This window comes from Leptosomus discolor, chromosome 12 (genome assembly GCF_034619465.1).
Source record: "Leptosomus discolor isolate bLepDis1 chromosome 12, bLepDis1.hap2, whole genome shotgun sequence".
Lineage (NCBI taxonomy): Eukaryota > Metazoa > Chordata > Aves > Leptosomiformes > Leptosomidae > Leptosomus > Leptosomus discolor.
The window spans coordinates 16,494,210-16,513,783 of record NC_141402.1 but is presented as its reverse complement, the minus strand read 5'-3'; the positions used below and the strand labels follow the sequence as shown (position 1 = coordinate 16,513,783).

General features: G+C 40.2%; 1 protein-coding gene across 1 annotated transcript in view; it reads right to left on the bottom strand.

Annotated features, from left to right (window-relative positions):
• Positions 1-14,727: 14,727 nt before the first annotated feature.
• The window catches only part of ANO5 (anoctamin 5), a 56,473-nt gene continuing 51,626 nt past the window's right edge, over positions 14,728-19,574 (bottom strand). The window contains exons 19-22 of the mRNA XM_086472415.1: positions 18,350-18,555; positions 17,114-17,295; positions 15,900-16,005; positions 14,728-15,019 (exon numbers count right to left, since the gene is read on the bottom strand). Coding sequence (XP_086328541.1) covers positions 14,798-15,019; positions 15,900-16,005; positions 17,114-17,295; positions 18,350-18,555 — 716 coding nt within the window. The 3' untranslated portion in view covers positions 14,728-14,797. The remainder of the gene's footprint in view (positions 15,020-15,899; positions 16,006-17,113; positions 17,296-18,349; positions 18,556-19,574) is intronic.

The window sequence follows — 19,574 nt, the reverse complement described above, 5'->3', positions numbered from 1 at the left end:
TTTATTTTTCTTCACAAAACTGATTTTGGTAAACTATTTTTCTGAAAATTGTACGGAACGCTTACCTCTGGCACTTTTAAGTTTCTGGCAAATTTGATCGAAATAGGTTCAAAAGTGATTACGAAGGGGAACGGACACGCACACAAAAAAGTGTAAGTCTCATTTCATTAGAAAACAGAACTGAAACAACCAGTGTTAGATGTTGTTGTGTTTTGTTGATCTCACATTTCATTAATAGCAGAAGTTGTCTTTGATATTAGTTACCTTTTGAGAAACAATTACTCTGCTTTCCATAAACCACAAAGGTCTCACCTCTTTTTTGCAATAAATACTGAAGAAGTGCTAGATACCTTCTTTGGGGAACAGGTCCATGGGTTTGAAGGCAGAAAACTCCAAATACTCTTTTTCTTACCACAAGACTACAAAAGGTTTTGAGGGAATCTGAGCACAGAACCATTATTCCTGTTGATTTGTTGAATACATAAGATGTTCCTTCTCCCCCGGAAACATTAGAGCAGCACATAATTCAAGATGACAGGAAAACGTCTGCTTTATTTTAGGGCACTGCTAATGAGCTCAATGGTGATTACGCTGTGTTCCACAAGATTGGGATATCACACAGCTAGCTTTAGGCCAAAGCACTTGACTCATCCATTTCAAAATACCTGTGATCTCTAAATGTAACTAAAAATATCAAGCTCTCAGTTCAGATTCCTTTTCTAAATGTCACAGGGAACACCCTCAAACTTAGGCTTCATGCGCATTTCATTTTATAATCTGGTGTTTAAGTGTAAATATTTTATATCTATTTTTACTTATTGTTTGTTATAAATAAACCATCACAGATCTGGTGGATTAACTATTTGATTCCACTAGAGGAAGCTGTGTCTCCAAATGCGTTGTGTAGTGCCAGGGAGTGATACCACCTTTGACAGCTACACTACAGTGGCACTGCTCTGGCATGATTAGGCTCTACAGGCACAAACTGAAATGAGTGGAGTCCTTCTGGACCCTTATTTAGCACCTTCATTTTACATATAGATACACCAGACTAAGAACAGGCACATGCACGCATTCAAGAGCGTGGTTCTGAGTCACTTCCAAGTCTGCCCTTCACCTTCCTTCCCAGGTTTCTCTGGGAGTAGTTAGCCACCACTTCAAATGTTCTGAGGAATGCCTCTGGCAGACTCAGCCCCATCTGGCTCAAACTGAGCCCATTGATCCCTGTGTGACTCAGTCTCTGTGTGACCAGTTCTGATGTCTTTAGCTATTCCAGGGTTTCTCCTACAGGGGAGGTGAATTTTAATTACATGTTTAGTGGTTTATTTACAAGACTTGAAGGTCAAACAGGTCAAAAGACTCATGCTGAACCTTCAGCCCTTACCAGGCCCAGAGTTTCTTTGTCTGTCTCTTAAGTTGGCATTTTTATCATGAAAGCCAGGACAAGCTTTTCTGTCTTTTGGTTTTCAGCCCAACAGCCCTCAGCTTAACAGCTGACATCTATCAGGCCTTCACCATGGACTTTTACTGCGTTACGTCTGATTATTACAACTCATTCTGTAGTTGAGGCACTTTCTGTCTCCCCTTGTGGCAAACATGTTCTGGCTGCTTCCCTTTCCTATCCAAAGGGCACTGTTTTATGGGCAGTCCTTAACAGTTTTGGTTTTTTTTTTTCACAGCTGGAGAAGCAATCAGGTTTACTGTTAGTGCTATCTCTCTATGCTGTGGTGTGTGATCTACGAATCCCACTCTGTTTGCCAAAGCCAAATACTGAAGTGTAGATAGAAAGGTTTTGTAAGGCAATGCTACATATTCTCTGCTTTAATGCTACAGAAATTTCTCAATCCATTAGAAAAATAACAACTTAAAGGAGGAAAAAGACAAATGTCAAAGTCTCTGCTTGGGCTGTATACCTACCTAACGCAGCAGGAGGCATGTCTCTGCAGAATATCAAGGAAGGAATTCAGGATTTGGCCTGCTGTATGAAACTAACTTTAATGTGCACATTGCATTTTACCCATGGTCTATCTTTAGCTGAGAACCCTTCCATACACAGTTTCACATCCTTTACACTCTTCTTTCAGAAGTGATGCCAGTTCCTCAAAATTTGTCTTACCATTTGGTTGTTCTCAAGCCCTGTTGAAGAATACGTATTTCTTAGATATTAAGCCTGATTTATCCATAAAAAACCATGCATTACACTACAGCCAAGCAAAGATCAAGACTGAGATGTAAGTATGTAAGAAAAGGTAGGCTACGAGCACAGTTCTATTGCTGTTTGCCAGATGTCCTGAGATCACACCCTGGGGGTTGCAGCTAGGTAATTAATTTCTGCAACACATAACTTGTTAAATTTAGTTGTTTGTTTTCTTGTTCTCTCTCACTTAATATTTTCCTACAGTTTCAAACTGTAGGTCTTACTTTATATATAATTCCAATAAAATCACTGGGGCTATTTCCAGAGCAAAGGATTTTCTTAAGTAATCTGAATCATGCCATATGTTTTCTGTGCAGATCATTTTTTCCCCTTATCACGATACACTGACTTGTAAGTCAATAAGGAAGGTCCTAGTTGTACCTATTTTTGTGTTGTTGGGTTTTTTTTATTTTGTTTTGGAGTGACGCATGTGTTCGGTAATTGGTCTGAGACTGCCAATTCACTCACACCTACCATGTTGTTATATATTCCTTTTTTTTTCTGGATGCCTTCTGCTTTCTGAAGGGCTGAACACATCAGAAGCATTGCAAAGGCTAGCTTTTGTGGCCTTTGGAACAACAGTGTTCATGGCTGTTTTACTTTCTGTTAGGAATAATCATATAGTAATCAAACCTCTGAAATAAATACGTATCACCAAACTGAGTGGCTGGAAAGTAAGTAGTCCCTAAAAATCCATTCTGTCAGTCACATCTTCTTCACTTCCAAATTCTCCTTTACTACGAGGTCCCCATGGCTTATGGAAACACCTTTCCCTGGAAGTAGCTTATCTTTAATAACAATCTCCACTGAATCTATGAGTTCAATCAGTCTCATATTACTGACTCACTCTTGGTGAAATGAGTTGGTCTTCTGCTTTCCCAGACAAATTTCCTTGGCAGGCTGCCCATTTCTTTCCACTTATGACAAGAATATTAATCACTCCCTGAATGGTGCATGCTCCATCATCAGTGCACATCATAAATCATTGAAAGGTACTTTCGCATCTGGTTAACATTACACCTAAGGGCTTTGCCAGCACATGCTTTCCCGGTCTACACGGGCACCTTTCCTTCGCTCATGTCTTGTACCTTGACTAGTGTTCTCCAAAAGGCTTCATAAATCGGTTGCTTGTCTTTCAAAAGCTGCCCTATACTCTCCAGCACTTCTAGTAGACCTCAAAATGATCCTTATTAATCCTTCTTCACTAAAAGGATGGGTGACCAATCATACAGCCTGAAGGAGATGGGAAAATATGACCAATGAGGGAAAGACAGAGCAGGATTCTCTCTTGTCCATGTGGGGCACAGGGGAGGTCAGATAGTGTGAAAACCAGCCCAAGTTTCTCTACTCAATCTCAATCTCAAGGAATATGACCTTAAATACAGTAGGACTTTCTCACGAGTGCTAGCATTTTTGCAGGAAATCTCACAACAATTTGTGTTCTGGAATTGCTTTCCCATATCACACGCAGGTTATCAGTCTGAAAATTGACCACAACTAGGCCTTTTGTGGGGGTGAAGGGGGTTTCTGTTTCACATATATATTCCTTTTTTTCCAAAATACTCTATGCCTCATCTAACTTATTTCCCTGTAGTAGGGTAACAAGGAGTTTACAGATCCAGTGGTTCCCAATGTCTCTTTATCAGCAGAAGTGGGGTGGCAAATTTACAGGACAGCTGAATCACCTTGTCGAAGCTTTTTCTTAATTTAATCCTTGTTGTTTCACAAAAGGTTAGAGGAACATAAATAGGAAAAGATCACCTTCAAAACTAAAACAATTCTAAACAGTTGATCGTGTTGTTAAACATTTGGGCCCAATTCTTATACCCTTAAAAAACACTTGACTGAAGTGTAACTTCATTATTTTTTCTGCTAGTAACTACTCCAAGAGAAATCAGGCTCAGAAGTTCTTTGTTCTCTGCATCAGGAGAGAAGACTGAGTAAACTGAGCATGCGCAAGAACTTTTTTCTCCTTGTTTACATTCAAATTCCTGATACTTCTCAGAATTTTTATTTATGAATTGGCCTGAGATTAGTTGTCCAGCTAATATGAATACGCTACTAATCATACATAATCTGTCTGGTGTTATGGCCACATGACAACCCACACATGCAAGTAGTTGAAATGCAACTTGAATGTGGGAATTGGTAACTCAGTCCTGCAGAATAAGATAGAAGATCAAGAATCTCAAGAAGTAGAAAACTTTTTGCCTTTGATGATAACAAAAAATAATGAAAACCTCTATCCTTAAAATTTTAAAATATTCTCAAAAACATGCTTAACAGCTATTTAGAAAATTGTGCATGATTTAAAGTATTTTCAGTTTAAAAACTGTCCACATAGAAGGTTTTTTTTCATGAAAAATTCTATTTTAGAAAAATTGGGTTAACAACCAGGAAGTAAAACTAAGGAAATAATTTCATTTACCAAAAATGGTGGGTCAAAATGTGCTAACTCCTTTCACTGGCATTTTTAGTAGTACATGGGATGTATTAAAGCACTAAAAGAAATAAACAAACAAATCTTGAAGAAGAGGTCAGTTGTGAGTCTTTAAAAGACAATTTTGAAAGCATCATTTTTGTCAGGGTTTTAGTTTTTCTGCCAGCTCTGCTCATTGCCTACTTTGCTTCTTCAAAATCACAGAATATTCAGGGGTGGGGATTGACAATCGTGGTGCCTGAAGCCGTTTTTCATGATCCCTGAAGTTGCCTAAATTAGTAGTCTTCAGAATACAAGCATGAGTGTCACTATGTTTCCTACTTATATGGTGTAATCCCATCTTTGCTATTGATTCCAATGGCAGAAAAGTTTTCACTTCTTCAGCTAATGTCGTAGGAGGCTGGAGTTAGACTGGTTATACAGGTGCCCTCTGCTGCTGACTTTTCTGAGTCATGCTGTTACAAAATGAGGAGGCTACTCTGACAGCAACCTGTTCTCAAACATCCCCACCAGCTAAAAAGCAGAAGGATTGATCCAAGCATTTAGGCTGCATCCTGCCATCTTCAGAAAGTATCCACCCACCCGATGGGTTTCCTGGCAGGGGGCCACCAGGCTCTCAAAAAGATGCAAGTTTTTCTTCACAAGGGTTAAGGCAAACAAACGAAGGCAAAAATGATCAGAGTGTTTATTCCTGTTAAGAAATTTGTCAGCATCCTGATGCTGCGGAAGTTAACAGTAGCAAATGCTGAGGGGCAGCAAGCAGCCAGAAATTTCACAGCTCAGGAAAAGGGAGAGAGTTGGAGAGGTGAAGCTGGAAAGTACATAGATGCAACAAATAATGTTGTTGTTCGAACATATCTGAGCACTGACAACGGGGGCGACCTGCGCACTAGTCAGGGTAGTCGTGGTCCATACCAGGAGGCAAATCAGAACCCACCACTGTTTAACATTCTCAAGGATTTCAGTGGATGCATCAGGGCCAAATAGTGATCCATGCTCCAACACATGACAAAATAGATGCTACTGCGCTAGCAAACATGGTGAACTGTCCTGGTTACCTTGCAAAAAACATCTGAAAAGATACAGTGCAGCTGGCTCAAAAGAAAGGGAAGGGTTAGGAGCCACATGATTTCAGCTAAGACCAGGCTGCAAGGGAGAATCATGCTCTTGAGTTCAGCATTTCCCTGGAAGATGAAAATTCGGGTAACAGAGATGTTCAGTCAGCCCCACAGATAGCATGAAGAAAAGGTCCCTGGAAGGAGAGTCCTGTGAACAGTGTCCAAGATGGTGTCTGCATTTCCACAAAAGTCTGTCTCTGTTTTCTATCCAAGTGCAGAGACATAAAGCACGATGTTTCCACTTTACATGACAGACGTCTTCCTCCCTGCATTACAGTTAACATGAACATCTTGCGACTGCCTGTATCATTATCGCCAGTTCTGAGAAGACATTTATGGTGGGACTGTCTTCATTTCCTAGGTGTTTGACATTTTACTGACAAATCACTGCGGTCTGACCAAAGGCATTAAAATTGACAGAGAAATTCCTGCCTACTGCTTTGGATTGGCCCCATCAGACCACATCCAGGCCCAGCTGCTGTTCCAGAATGTTTTAAAAAGGAACAAAGAACATGTTCTTTGAAGACAATGATCCCATATCACTTGTTTTTCTTATGCTAAATAATATCCACCCTTTTGCAGGACAGAGGTTTAATTATAAAGTTTCAGAATGATGGAGAATTTTGTGCGTTGTGCGCCAAATATACGCCAAATAGTTGGCATTTATGGGAGAATGAAGAAACTCACCAAAGTAGCCTTATAGGAAGTTGTAATTGTCCTCTCCACAAAAGAAACTGAAGTTACCTTGCTCAGCATCTGCCTCATCCTCACCAGACACCCTGAGCTCTTTGGAAAAGTCCTTGCTCCTGTGACTGTCTTTGTGCCCAGGAATGAGTCAGGTCCCTGCAACAACAGACGCATGAATAAACCATTGATGAGTGGTGTGTGCGCAGGAGCAGGGGAGGCTGCTCTGTGCACGGGGAGGTGTCTGGTCACGCTGGGTAGACATTTGAGGTAGGGTTTATCCTAGCACTGAAAGAGAAGCAAATGCTCCAAATGATTTCTTTGCATTTAATTTCTTCCAGGTGCAAAAGCAGAGGAAAGCCTGCTTTTCCCTTCCCCACAGAATCAGCCTCTTGGATGCCTCATTTCAGTTTCTATATTAACTGTTAATAAAATTGGCTTCTCTCTCCTAGGCAGGGGAGCCCTGCCGACAGACTAGCATTTACATATAAAGGCTTCTTCTACACGTCTCAACACTAAGTCTCCGTAATAGTTTCTCTACGTGGTCTGGCTTCAAGCCTGCCTGGTGCCTCATTTTTTCTATCTTCTCCAGTTCATGAGCCCTTACACTTGCATTTATTCACTCTCCCCCTTTTGAAGACAAAGTCATTAACAAGAACTTCATAGTTTCTTGCTAAATTCAGTTCCCGCCACGTGTTCAGCAGGTAACCCGAGCACTTCGAGATTAAGTAAAAGTACAAAGCAGGTTTCTTTCTGCTTTCATTTCCCCTACCCACGCCACCTTCTTCAGCTCTAACCACAGCAGTGACCCCATTAACTAGATCATCATTTTTTTACCAACCCCAGAGCGAGTACCTTCATTTGATGAAAAAGTTGAACGTTGTTTATTGGTGACTCAGCATATTGTGGCATCTTCTAATTAAAACACAAGTTATAGTGACAGGCTGGTTGTAGCCACAGAACCATTTGGTATTTTCACACGAGTGCAGAGCAACAAAAATATAATGAAAAAGCATTGAGCCACTTACTGTTTCCCATAAACCACCCAGGATCTTGGTGTTCCCTCGTTCAAAGCATGAAACTTTTCCTCTTAGAAATCTCTGTGAAAAAAATCCCTTTATGGCGATATATCAGACTGTTCCATTTTTAAAAACAGGAAAATGTAGAGGGCTGGAATATTTGTCTTTTCCCAAGGAAACACCCCTGACACACCTCACAGATCATCTCTCATTGTTTCTCTGGCCTGAACCTACACACACCAGCTTCAGTGGAGTTGAAGTGGCAGGAACCATCATTGACACAGAGTGCCTCGAGTTCTTGGCCGAGATAAAAAGAATATTTCTCAAAACGTTCATGCACTGTGACATCCATACGAATATCCTGCTCCCCAGCTCAATTCTCTGTTGCCTGCCATGTGTCCCTTCACACTCTGCAGCACTCTGGGAGGACGCACATGAATCCCACTTCTAGCTGAGAAGCGGAAACCCATGCAAGGAAGCTGCTGTTAGAAGATGAGTCAAAGTGTGACCTGGCACCTCGGCTTCGGTGTTTGTCACTACCATCACATTGTCTCCTGTACTGCTTCTGAGGACACCAAAAAAGCTGTCATGACAGAGAGGCAATCCTGTGTGAAAGGGGAAACGGGGAAATCCTTCCTGATTGCAATGCATTGCAGCTTGCTTAGAGCAGCATAGATTCTAGACACCTGAAATGTAATGGATTGCCATTACATGGTGAGCTGTATGGAAATCTCTTGGCCCACCTGTTTCAGCTGTTTTGGGTTTTTTAACCTGGATCTTTGTTAGAGAAATGTTGACATCTTGGCCACATCTGAAAATAATAATACAACTTCCATCAGTATAGACAGAGCCAGGATTTTATCTGAAGAATAATATAGATGCCACAACCAGAAAACAGGCTTAACCGTAGCATTACTGTTTGCTGATGCTCTACTAGCGGGCTAACGTCAACAGAAAAGTTTATTCAAGAGAATCCAAAAGCAAAACCGTCTGTTGTGATGAGATCATAACGTGGCAGAGAATCCAGCTTTCCTATCAGTTTTCCCTGCTAAAACCTTCTGTCTGGAGTACTTTTACTCCTTTTTGAAAACTTACTAGAAGAGCCAGCGAGCGTGCAGCACACATTTCTTGAACATTGGCTTCTTATTACATTGCACCAAGCATCAGCCGAGACAAATCAGTAAAAGCCATCAGCACGGTATCACACAGAACTAGGGACCATCTAAGACAGAATTTTTCCACCACGGCTTTTCAGTGCTGAGGATGGTATGGCTGAGGGATACTAGCAACGTCAAGCATTTCAGGCCTACCGTGGTACGGAAGGGACAACGTAACAAAAAGGCTCATTTATGTAGCCCCTCTTGACTCCAGAAGTAGTTGTGATATCTCCTGCATCTTTCAGTGCTGAATAGCGCTGGGTGTTCAGAACACCCAAGGACAAAGCTAGGTCCATCAGGAATTTAAATACAAATGCCTTCGACTAGCTACCAGCACCGGTTTGTTGGGGAGTTGAATGTTTCAGACTGACTCATTTCTGACTGAGAAAGCATAGTCACTAATTATTGCAGAGGAATGTGCATGTGTGCCTTCCAAAAATTGGTATGGCTGCTGAATTTCACATCCTACTCATCTCCCAGCAGAGTTCTCAGTACACATACTTACATCAAAAAAAAAAACTTCCTGAGCTGCATCTGAATGATGTAAGTGTTGAGTAGAGACAACAGATTATTTAAAACCAGAACAAGATTTGATTTAGCTATTCCTTTTTAAGGATGCAAAGGCCGTACCGCAGAGTTGTTGTGACCACCCTGAGCACATGGGAAGACAGACAAGAAAATAGTATCTGTGGCGTAATGGGGTTACAAAGTAAATCAAATATACCAGAAAGTATTTTGTTATCATTCATACAGTAATGATCATCATTTTTTCCCCTTCACCTCTTTCCACTTGTTTAGGGAAGGAAGGATTTTCACGTTTCAACATGTCCTTTGCCCTCTCTTGGTACCATCCTTTTGCCACACCAGACATTAGGAACCCCGACTCCATCCCTGCGTCTCGCCGCCGTGCGTTGTTCTAAATCTCCTTCCAGGTACAAGCTGGGCTCTTGGATTGCAGGAGCTGCCCTTGGTACAGCTGTGCTGACCTCAATGTACTTTCAGTGCTGTGTTTAAGACATTATTTTCATAAAACCTGGCTTTCTTTTAATTTTGAACATTTCAAGGAACATTAGGCAAATTCCTTTTGTTGCAGAGCCCACACATCTGAAACAGACATGAAGTGTGCAGATGTTGGGATATCTTTTCTTCCACATCTTGCAGAACTTTTCCACTATCTGCTAGCAAATGGGTTACATATTTTTCTGCTCCTGTAAGACAATGTATTTTACACCAGTTTGATTCAGATGCACCTGTTCAAAACATTTCTTCAATTTCAGTGCTTCCTACCTCTTTTTGCATAGAATAAACACGGACTTATTTTTAGAAAGACCCCTCAGTCTGGGTAGATGAAGACACCGAGCAGATCAGATGCCTTATCTACTTTTCCAATGCAAAAAGTAGAGTTTCTGAGCATGGGGAGAGCCAGGTACATTCCAGGATTTGTGAATGTCTCACAAGTGACCTACTCTTTCTTATAAAACAGAATTGGCTTTGGATGAAATTGTACCCCCACCTAAACTTCATCACCCATTTATCACAGGCCTCAACGGAGGCCACTTTCTTCTCTATCTTTCTTAACACTTTATTTTTCCTTTGGATACGCAATTAAGTAACCTATCCCACCACAGTAACCAGCTCAGTGGTAGTGACATAATTTTGGTCTTTTTATTTTTATTTCTTCTTCTTTTTTTTTTTTTTTTTTTTAACATTGACAAGCTTCTTTATTCATCTCATACATTTCTTTGGATTCTCATACATTCCTTGTATTCCTGCTTTTGCATCTCTCTTAGCATTTTTGAAGAAAATGACCTACCAAGTCTGGCAGGTGACCCCGTTCCCAGAGAACTGGTAACAGGGTATATAACAGGAGTGAAACATGTGCTGATACGGTCTTTTGAGAGCAAGTCATAAACTTGAATCCAGATTCTCTGTGATTTAATCCAAAGCTCTAGACTGGTGCCAGAAGCGAGACAGATTAAAATATGTAGAAATATCTATGAACAGTAAGACTTCACCAGTCCCTTGGAAAAGCTTTAGCTCTGCTGTATTTTTCAGTAAATGTGCTCAAAGCTATTTGGAAGTGCACATATGTGAACCCCTTGTGCTGAGTGTGAAAACTGTGTGTGCGACTGACTGAGAACTTGAGAAGTCACCTCAGGTCCTGGCATCACAAGAATAAAAATTGTCAAGGGGAAAGCAGCCGAGCTGAAAATGAGTTAACACACCGTTTGTACCCTACCTAAAGGAAGATGGAAGTGCCAAGTCTTTTCCACTAAACCACGGTCTTCTAAAGCAGGGAACGTGCAAGGGTAAATGCCCTCACGGGCCCTCACACACGGATGCCATCTCGGGCCATGTGCATTGCTGCCACACCTGCAGAACTGGTACAGGGTTTCCTTGGCAATTCATTCTTGGGGAAACGCATGAAGACCGAAAAGACAGTTTCACAACGCAATTATCAAGAGGAAGGTGGCAGTCAGATGGAGGCCTTCTTCAACAATAACAGTAAGAAACTTGCGAAGTCACAGTTGCACGAAATCTATACACAGCATCCAAATACCCCGCAATGAGTTGCAGAAATCTGTATGAATATTTTTCTCCATGAGGCTCTCTGGGCATCTAACTGGTAATACTCCAGCTCCTCTCTGATTTCTTGGAATTTTCAGAAACAAGTTGACAGCACATTAAAAATAAACACAGTTTTATTTGCCAGATTTAGATCTTATTAAATGTACATACATAAGTTAGCTGAATGCAATGTTTAAAAAATTTATTCCAACATTAGTGTATCATATATATCAGCAACATACTTAGCAGACAAAAATGGCACTCAGATTACATGACAATACAAGTCAAAACAAGCACTACACATAGAACAGTAGGAAAGTCCACCTATTTTCACTCCATTCTGTTGTCTCAAGTTGATAGTAGTACATCAAAAAGTAAAAGCATAAGAACAGAATCTTCTAGAAAAAAACAGTATAGTGTCTTAGAGTAGCACTCTTATCTTGCAGTCATTTGCTTAGAACATACCACACAAAATCTTTCCAAGGTAAAAATACTAAATTTTAATTGGAAAAAAAAATATCCCTGATTGTATTACACTTAAAGGCCAATTTTCTTCTCCTAACTAGTTCTAATGAAGCAATGTACTGTTGCTTATATTACAGTAGTTCCAACACAGAACTATCTTCACTGTGGTTAAAGGACACTTTTAGATACTTAAACACATCAACATCAATTATTCCAACAGTAAGAATAAGCAAGATCCCAAATTGAACAGTCCTTTTTTCTTATCTTTGTCAGTTCTCAAGAACACTTCAGGAAACATCTGTGCATGTGAACGATTACAATCCTAATCATACCAATAACCTTTTGTCAAAATACTGCTTCATGACAAGTAAAGGCAAACTATTATACAGAGGTGTTAGACTTACTTTGTTATGTGACATTAGCTCTTGATATGACAACACATTCTCTTCTCAACAGTTTCTATATATGAAGAAGTAATGCTATGAAGTGCAATGATATATTTTTAAGATATATATATTTCTTTTTAAATAAGCTGATCCCAGATTTTTTCCACTTTCTATTGTAAGATACAACATATGCAAAACATCTGTTTGTACAGCATTAAACAGAAAATTATCTCAAAAAGTAAGTTTGAAAGAAGCAAATAGTAGGGGTCAAATCAAATTTCAATTCAGGGTCTGCATGCAGGCCTTCTGCACACCAATATGTATCCCAGACTCGGGTCTTTCCTCGTTTTCCTCCATCTTGCTTTTAAATAGCATTATTCATTCACAGTACATCTATTTTGCTGACTTCTTTTCAAGTGCAGTATATTAGGGCACTTTATTACAGGACCTGAAGAAACTAATGTTCCATAAGCAGGACTAGTGCATCTAATGCTGAATCTTCAAATCTGTTTTCAGCTTCAATCAGATTGTACGTTTTGCATAGAAATATTGTTTTGCATCTCATCACCTTACTGTTTGAAGTAATTGTTTGCATTGCTAATAGTAACAAAACCGTGAAATCTAAATTAAGCTGTTTAGTCAACAGTATACATGTAAGAAGCAGCAAAGTGCTTGCCCTGTGTCAATCCTGGTGTCACATAAGTAATTACGGTGACATACTCTTCTTTGGCTTATACATTAAGCAGCAGAGCTAATTTATTTCTACATGCATTCCTCCAATAAATCCATTACTTCGAATATATCTGAATATGCAAGACCATGGTCAGTTCCTTATGAACATGAATTGCCAACATGCTCGGTTCATCAAGCAAACGTGCAGAAGGAAGCTGAATAATAACTTACAGTAACGAGAAATGTACATCTGCTTCTAGTCCTTGACTGGCAGCCAAACCGTGTGATGTTTGTTTGAGGTAGGCACTTCAATGTCAAAACTTTTGCTAGCCATGACGGTTCCACCCAAGACACCGATTTAAAACTCTGTTGGAACACTAAGGTTACTAGCCAAGCGTTCCAAGACGTAGGCTAGGTCTGCTAAACCAAAATACGGAAACCTTAAGCTGTGGATCTAGTAAACAGTACATCATTTGGCTGATATGGAATACAAACTTACATTTTTTTGTGTATACTTGCAAGGAAGTATAACTTTCAAAGTGCAAATATAGTAAAATTTCTCATCTCTCTAGCTAGTGTGAGAGAACTCAACAGTTTGGTGCGACTTTATCTAAGCAGTCTAGGTATGAAGCGCTCTCTGCGAGCGGTTCGCACAGCACTGAAACAGAAGCCTGCCAAGGCAGGCATGGTTCGGCTAACGCTGCACAGCCACGTGTGCGGGTTCACAGTATCATGATGCCTGCGAGCACACTTTGGGAATACGCACTTCCCCATTGCGATCATTTTCACATCTTTTGCCAAATGCAAATAAACAAGGCACTAAGCATGGAAGTGTTGATATGTTTCCAATATACAGCAAAATCATAAAAAGGCCTAACTGCTTCCAACTATAAAATGCGGACACATTCATAAACAGCTGTTAGCCACTTTGCACAAGTCGTTATTATATACTCATAAACTTGGTAATTCTGTAGAAAAGCTCCATGACAAAACAGAAAAAAAGATCCTTCCTAAAGATTAAAAACAAAACAAAACCAAAACCAAGCCCCCCAGCTCCTCTATATAAGGACAATAACAACGTAAACATAGATTATTTGGCATGCTTAAAATCTTTCGAATACGGATCCAGGTACAACCACACTAGATTAATTAGCGTGGTGGTCCAGCTCCCAATCCACTGCACTGTGCAGTCATACTCCATTGTATGCATCAAGTACAGACACACAGCTCTAGCCCTTTGCTGGCATTCACAGAGAACCCAAACAAAGAAGCAGCTTTGGCCAAAACTAACGTCAGGCATCACCTTCCAATGGCAGTTTTTGAGACTGAAAAATAAATTGTCTGTACTTCTCCAAACTGTACACACTTTTTCAAAAAACACTGTGATGATTCCACAATATTTGCATTTAAAGAGCAAACTCTTTGGCAGATGATATTTTTATAAAAATAAATTACGGGTTGTTTTTCCTTCATTAGTATATATTAACTGAATTCTGTGCCTATAGATAATTCCAAGTGGAATTAAGCCAACATACCTTTAAAAATCAGTTCCTTCTAAAAAGCGTATAGAAGTTCAAAGCTGCAAACAAATGCTTCATAAGACACAGCGGATACCAAAAAAAGCCCCAAACCCTAACCCTTGTATCAGGAGTGTTCTCCTACTTAAATGATCATGTCATAAAAATAATAATCCTCCGCACTTTCCACAGCAAGAGTCCTCTATGATATCCTTTTCATTCAGCTGGGATGCAGCCTGGAACTTTGCATTTAGCAACAGGGGGAGGGCTTGGTGGTAACGACCTTATCTTTCCCTGCAAGCCCTTTGAGGGTAGCATTCCCAACACTGGGAATCCAAATTCTAGGATTATAAGATTACACTTACTATTCAAAGTGATGGGTAAATAGAAAACAGTGCTGAAGTCATACAGTTAAGTAGATTTACTAAACCTAGAATGCTCAGTAAGACTTTTAAAATCTTTGGACTGAAAGCGAAGGGTTGAAACTGTCCTATAGCTTTCAAGAAGATGCATACTGAGCAAATCACAGATAAAAAAGCTGAAACAAGCTAAATCCAAACAGATGTTTTTTCAACTACATTGCTCTGGATAACTCCATTCTCCCTTCTGTGGCGATGAACTCCTTTTCCGTGGCTCGTTTATCACCTTGACACAGTCTCTCCTTCAGTTTTTCAAGTTCATACTCATGTAGGATTTTCTGCGTTAAATACTTTTCACGTTTTATTTTGGCTTTCACGTCTGCAGGGACATCAGGAATCATCCATGCTACAAAGAATTTGACGATGAATACAACATGCTGAGGGGAAAAAAAAAAAGAAAAAAAAAGGAAGCCAGGAGAAATGTAACAACTCATTACGAAATGAAACGCCTATTGTTCTAGCTAACACCAAATAGATCACTTCCCCCCCCCCCTAAAAAAAAACCAATACCATTCATTTGGCTGTCCTGGAACAATGCATAACAAACTAATGTGTATCTGAGATGTACAGGAAGATTAAACCACCTCCTTTTATGCAGAAAATTTAATTCCAAACCATTAATGAATTAGCAAACCCAAGAGGAAAGTGTCAGGTTCTGAATCCCCAGCATCACTTCCTAATACCTCTGTGTGGTTTCTTAGAAAATTCACATGGCCGTGCTGGTAACATTCAGCTACTGAGAACTGGTAAGATACAGCAGGAGAAGTGGTGAGAAGAGCACTTCTACAACCGCCTTCTCCCTTCAGAACCTGCAAGACAGTGGCTTAATACTGAAGTGCCAGTTATCTAAATTATTGATTTAGCTATTTTTAGCCAATATACATCACTGCAAAATGCCTTCTGGATTTTGAATACAGCCCTCTCACATAGAGCTCTTTAATGAAACCAGTAGGAGTGGAAGTGCTAGTCCTGGCAGTTCATGTCTCTTCCAGCTGCATAAAGACCTTTTTTTATTCTGCTGTTTTATTTTGATCCCATTTAGCAGTCTCCTCAGCTGTTTTCACTGTTCTTACTCGGAGGTTAACTCCCTGAAGTTAAAACACCTAGTTACAGTAATCATTTAGGACATGAGTAATTGGTATCAACTAGGGAAGAAACTATTTTATACTCCTGGCAATTCTATTTTCTGTAACGTTAGTAACTAACCAAAGAACCTATAAGGTACCAGTTGGGAAGGAAATTTTGCAGGGAACATACCTCCATAATAATGATAAAGGCCAGTTTTGCAGCAAGAATGTGCCAGAACTGCATAGTGTGTAAATATCTCCTCTCATGATCTGGAGGATATCGATAGTCTCTGTACCTGTTGGACAGAAAGACACGCAAAGGTGAAATGTCATATTCAGTCTGAGACAGACTACAAGCTCAGTGACACTTACAGGCAAATACAGCTGTCACTTAAGGAACCTTTTCATCTTGTTTTAAATGGTCTGTTTCCTTCGGCAGGAAAAGGTTGCCTCTCAATTTGTTTCTATCTTGTGTTTGCTTACAAGACTCTCACATTCACAGCAACGGAGCAGAGATGAGGACGTGTAAGAAGTGAAATTTTGTACATAGGTTACTTTTTTTCAGGCAATGATCAAATAATACAGAACAGAGTGACGGAATGTATCGCATCGCAACAGACAAGTATTGAATAAATGTGACAGATGTTGACAGATTATGGATTGGATGGATGCAGGGTTTAATGGAAGGACAGTCTTGAGTATGTGTTCTACACTCACCTGCCTAAGTAGGATAAAGATTCCTGGGCCTTTAAAGCTAAAACATCAGACGAACGTAGCTTCTTCTTAAAGCATTGTGGGGCTATTTTGTTTGGGGATTTTTTTTTTTAATCAATCAAATCAATACTTTTCTTTTACCACAGACTTCGCCAAAGTTCTTTCTCAATTCTTCTAGAACATCCAACGCCTCTTCTAGCAAGAACAAACTATTTTTTTAATGAAAGCAGGATGGCCCAGACCCTTGGTGGTACCTCACACAATAATGACTGGCTTTAAATACCATATCCCATTTTCAGCTTTGGAATCTAAACATCCCCTTAACAGTACTTCCTTGTCCACTTAGGCATTGCAGCCTAAAAACCTTCCAAAATATAGGCTGAAGTTTGCAACCTTAGGGACATAAATCTCCTTCATCACTCAAAAATCAATAGTTTCATTAAGTAAAAAACCAAAACCAAACAGAAACACATGAGACTCTCTTAAACAAAAAGATGATTTTTTTTTTTTGTTACTAGCATGATCTCTTACCATCTCAAGCACTGCATTGTTAATAGCTTCAATATTACCTCTCACACTTCAGAACGATGAGAATGACATAATTTAATTTCTACTGGACTACTCAGGTCTGCACTGACTTTTTACGCTGTATTCTAAACAAAGTGATAAAATATTTATTATTAAACCAACCTGCATATGACAAGGCCTTCTGGATTCATTTTAGGATTGTTTCTGTCGGGAAAATCTGAGATTTGAAACACTGACAAACTATTGTTTATGTATCCAGACATTGGTGAGTCTTCATTTTCAGAATACGCATAGTAGTAAACTAAACGAGGAATCATATCTGATGTGAATGCAACAATAAAAGCCTGAAAAAGAAATAGGAAAAAGAAATGAAGTGGCACACAAAACTTGTGAGCAGTTTCATAACAGGGTTTTGGTACTGTGACTCTGTGGCATAACCCAGGACCTTCTAAGCAAGGGTGAGCATGACTAGGGCACTCTACCCTGGTAAAATGCTGACTGCAGCCTCTGCTGCAGTGGACAAAATACGTGAACAGTCCTTCCAAGAGGCACTAAATCCCAAATATCCCCTCACACCAAGCTGTCTACTATCTGTGATAACAGCACTCCTTAGTGAAAGAGATGTGCTTTTGAATTCTTGTGAGAAAGGGCGAACTTGATTCCAGTGTGTGATCACTTTATGAAAGAAGAGGAGCCATCTTCTCCAGCTATATTTAAAAAGCAAACAAGGCCTACCAGCACATTTTGCCTGGAAACTTAAAATACTTAAGATGCTCAGGTACCTTGCTAATTAGGCAATACCTGCAAGTGGGTTTATTGCCTAAAGCACTTGGGGATCTGATACTGTTTAATATTCAACATTAAGAAGAGGCAAGTCTTTTGGTCAGCAGTCTGCTTTACATTATACTTAACACACAGTACTAGCACAGCATTTAGTTTCCAGTATATAAAAAGTACTCTAAGCCATTGCCCCCATAGGGGCATCCAGAAGTAGCTGAATGAGCAGAATTCCCACAGAATAGGCCTCAGAAACAAGACAGAAATGTCGTCTGGCCAATGGAATTAATCCACCTCTCCTGTTCCCTACGGTCACCTCTGGGCAATCAGTGCGCTTCATCAGACTAAGCTTCAGACTGGCTTATGCCATTCCAAAACGCTGGAAAACGCAGACAAGTGAATGAAAGATTATGGCCCAGTGAAATGTGGATTGGGAGCTCCATGTTGTCACCACATGGACAAGCCGCACCACCCAAAGGGTCCGACCGTATCTCCATAGGGTAACATGTGATAAAGCGAATACTGTTGATGAGGGAGAAAAAGCATCAGCTGATTTTTAAATCTACAAATCCCGAGTACATTGAAGAATCAAAACTGATGTAGCACCGTTAATATACTTACATTAGTGACAACAGACAAGATGGCCATTCCGTTCAGGATTTCTTGCCAAACTCCTATGCTATGTGCTTTCGCAGCCACAGGTCTCCTGTACTGAGTGGTTAATTTCCAGGAGTCTACTCGAATCTCCAGGATATTATTCATCAGAGCAAGAAGGGGAGCCAGGGGAAAGGACGCCACGAAGAGAGTAATGAATCCAAACTGAATGACTGCAAGGGAGGAAAAAAAAAGTGCCAAAATGTGCCTCTACCAAAGAACCCTCAGGGTGACAATGAAACACGCAAGTTGTCGCTCGCAGACAAATGGCAAACTTCTGCCAGGCTGCACAAGACGACATCTCCAGCCCTGGCCTGAGCTAAGTGACAACTGCCCCAGCCCCAAGCCTTCTCTAGTCTCTTAGGGCTGCCATTCAGCAGCACCCAAGGGAACCGGGCATTCGGGTCCTGTCAAATGACGCTGGCAGCAGTGCTGGATACCAATTCTTTCATGGTGCTGCAGTTCTGTCATGAACGGAACATAACTGTAGGGGAACGGGAAGGTAATCATACATTAAAGTCATCAATTACAAGAAAGAACAAAAACAGGCTAGTTTTCCTCTCCTGCAGTCTGTACAGAGCAAGCTCGTTCTGCTTTTACTTACCAGCTATGCTCCTAAACAAAGAAGAGGAATTACTTCTACTTTTATCACAGCCTTACCTCCACCTATTGTTATGGGTTTAGTCAAAATACTAACACCAATTCTGTACGTAATAGTTCCACTGGGGAGTCTTAACATTAGTTTCAGAATTGCAAATAAAATACATTCAGTTATTACCAACGTGAAACATCTCGGTACAGAATGTGACAGCCCTCAGTGCAGAGCCAATACTGCCACTATATTTTCAAGACAGGAAACAGAACATCTTGTCTGGTTTAGGCAGTGGATAAAAATAAATTCCCATACACCAGTCATCAGCTCTTCCATGATTTCAGTGATCAGTTCCTCATCTTAGACAAGCAAAAGAATTTCTACTAGCTTAGCAGCCCCAGGACGATGCCGGAGCACACCGGTTCAGTTCTGATTCAGGAAGAGCAAGGACATCTATTAACAGGCATGGCTCACAACGCTGATGGTTCTTAGCGTATGAATTTCATAAGATCCCAGCCCTGCATGAAATATCATGAAGTGTATGAAATGACACCACCACAGTTGCAAAGCTCTAGGCAGTAATTATTTCTGTACCAATAA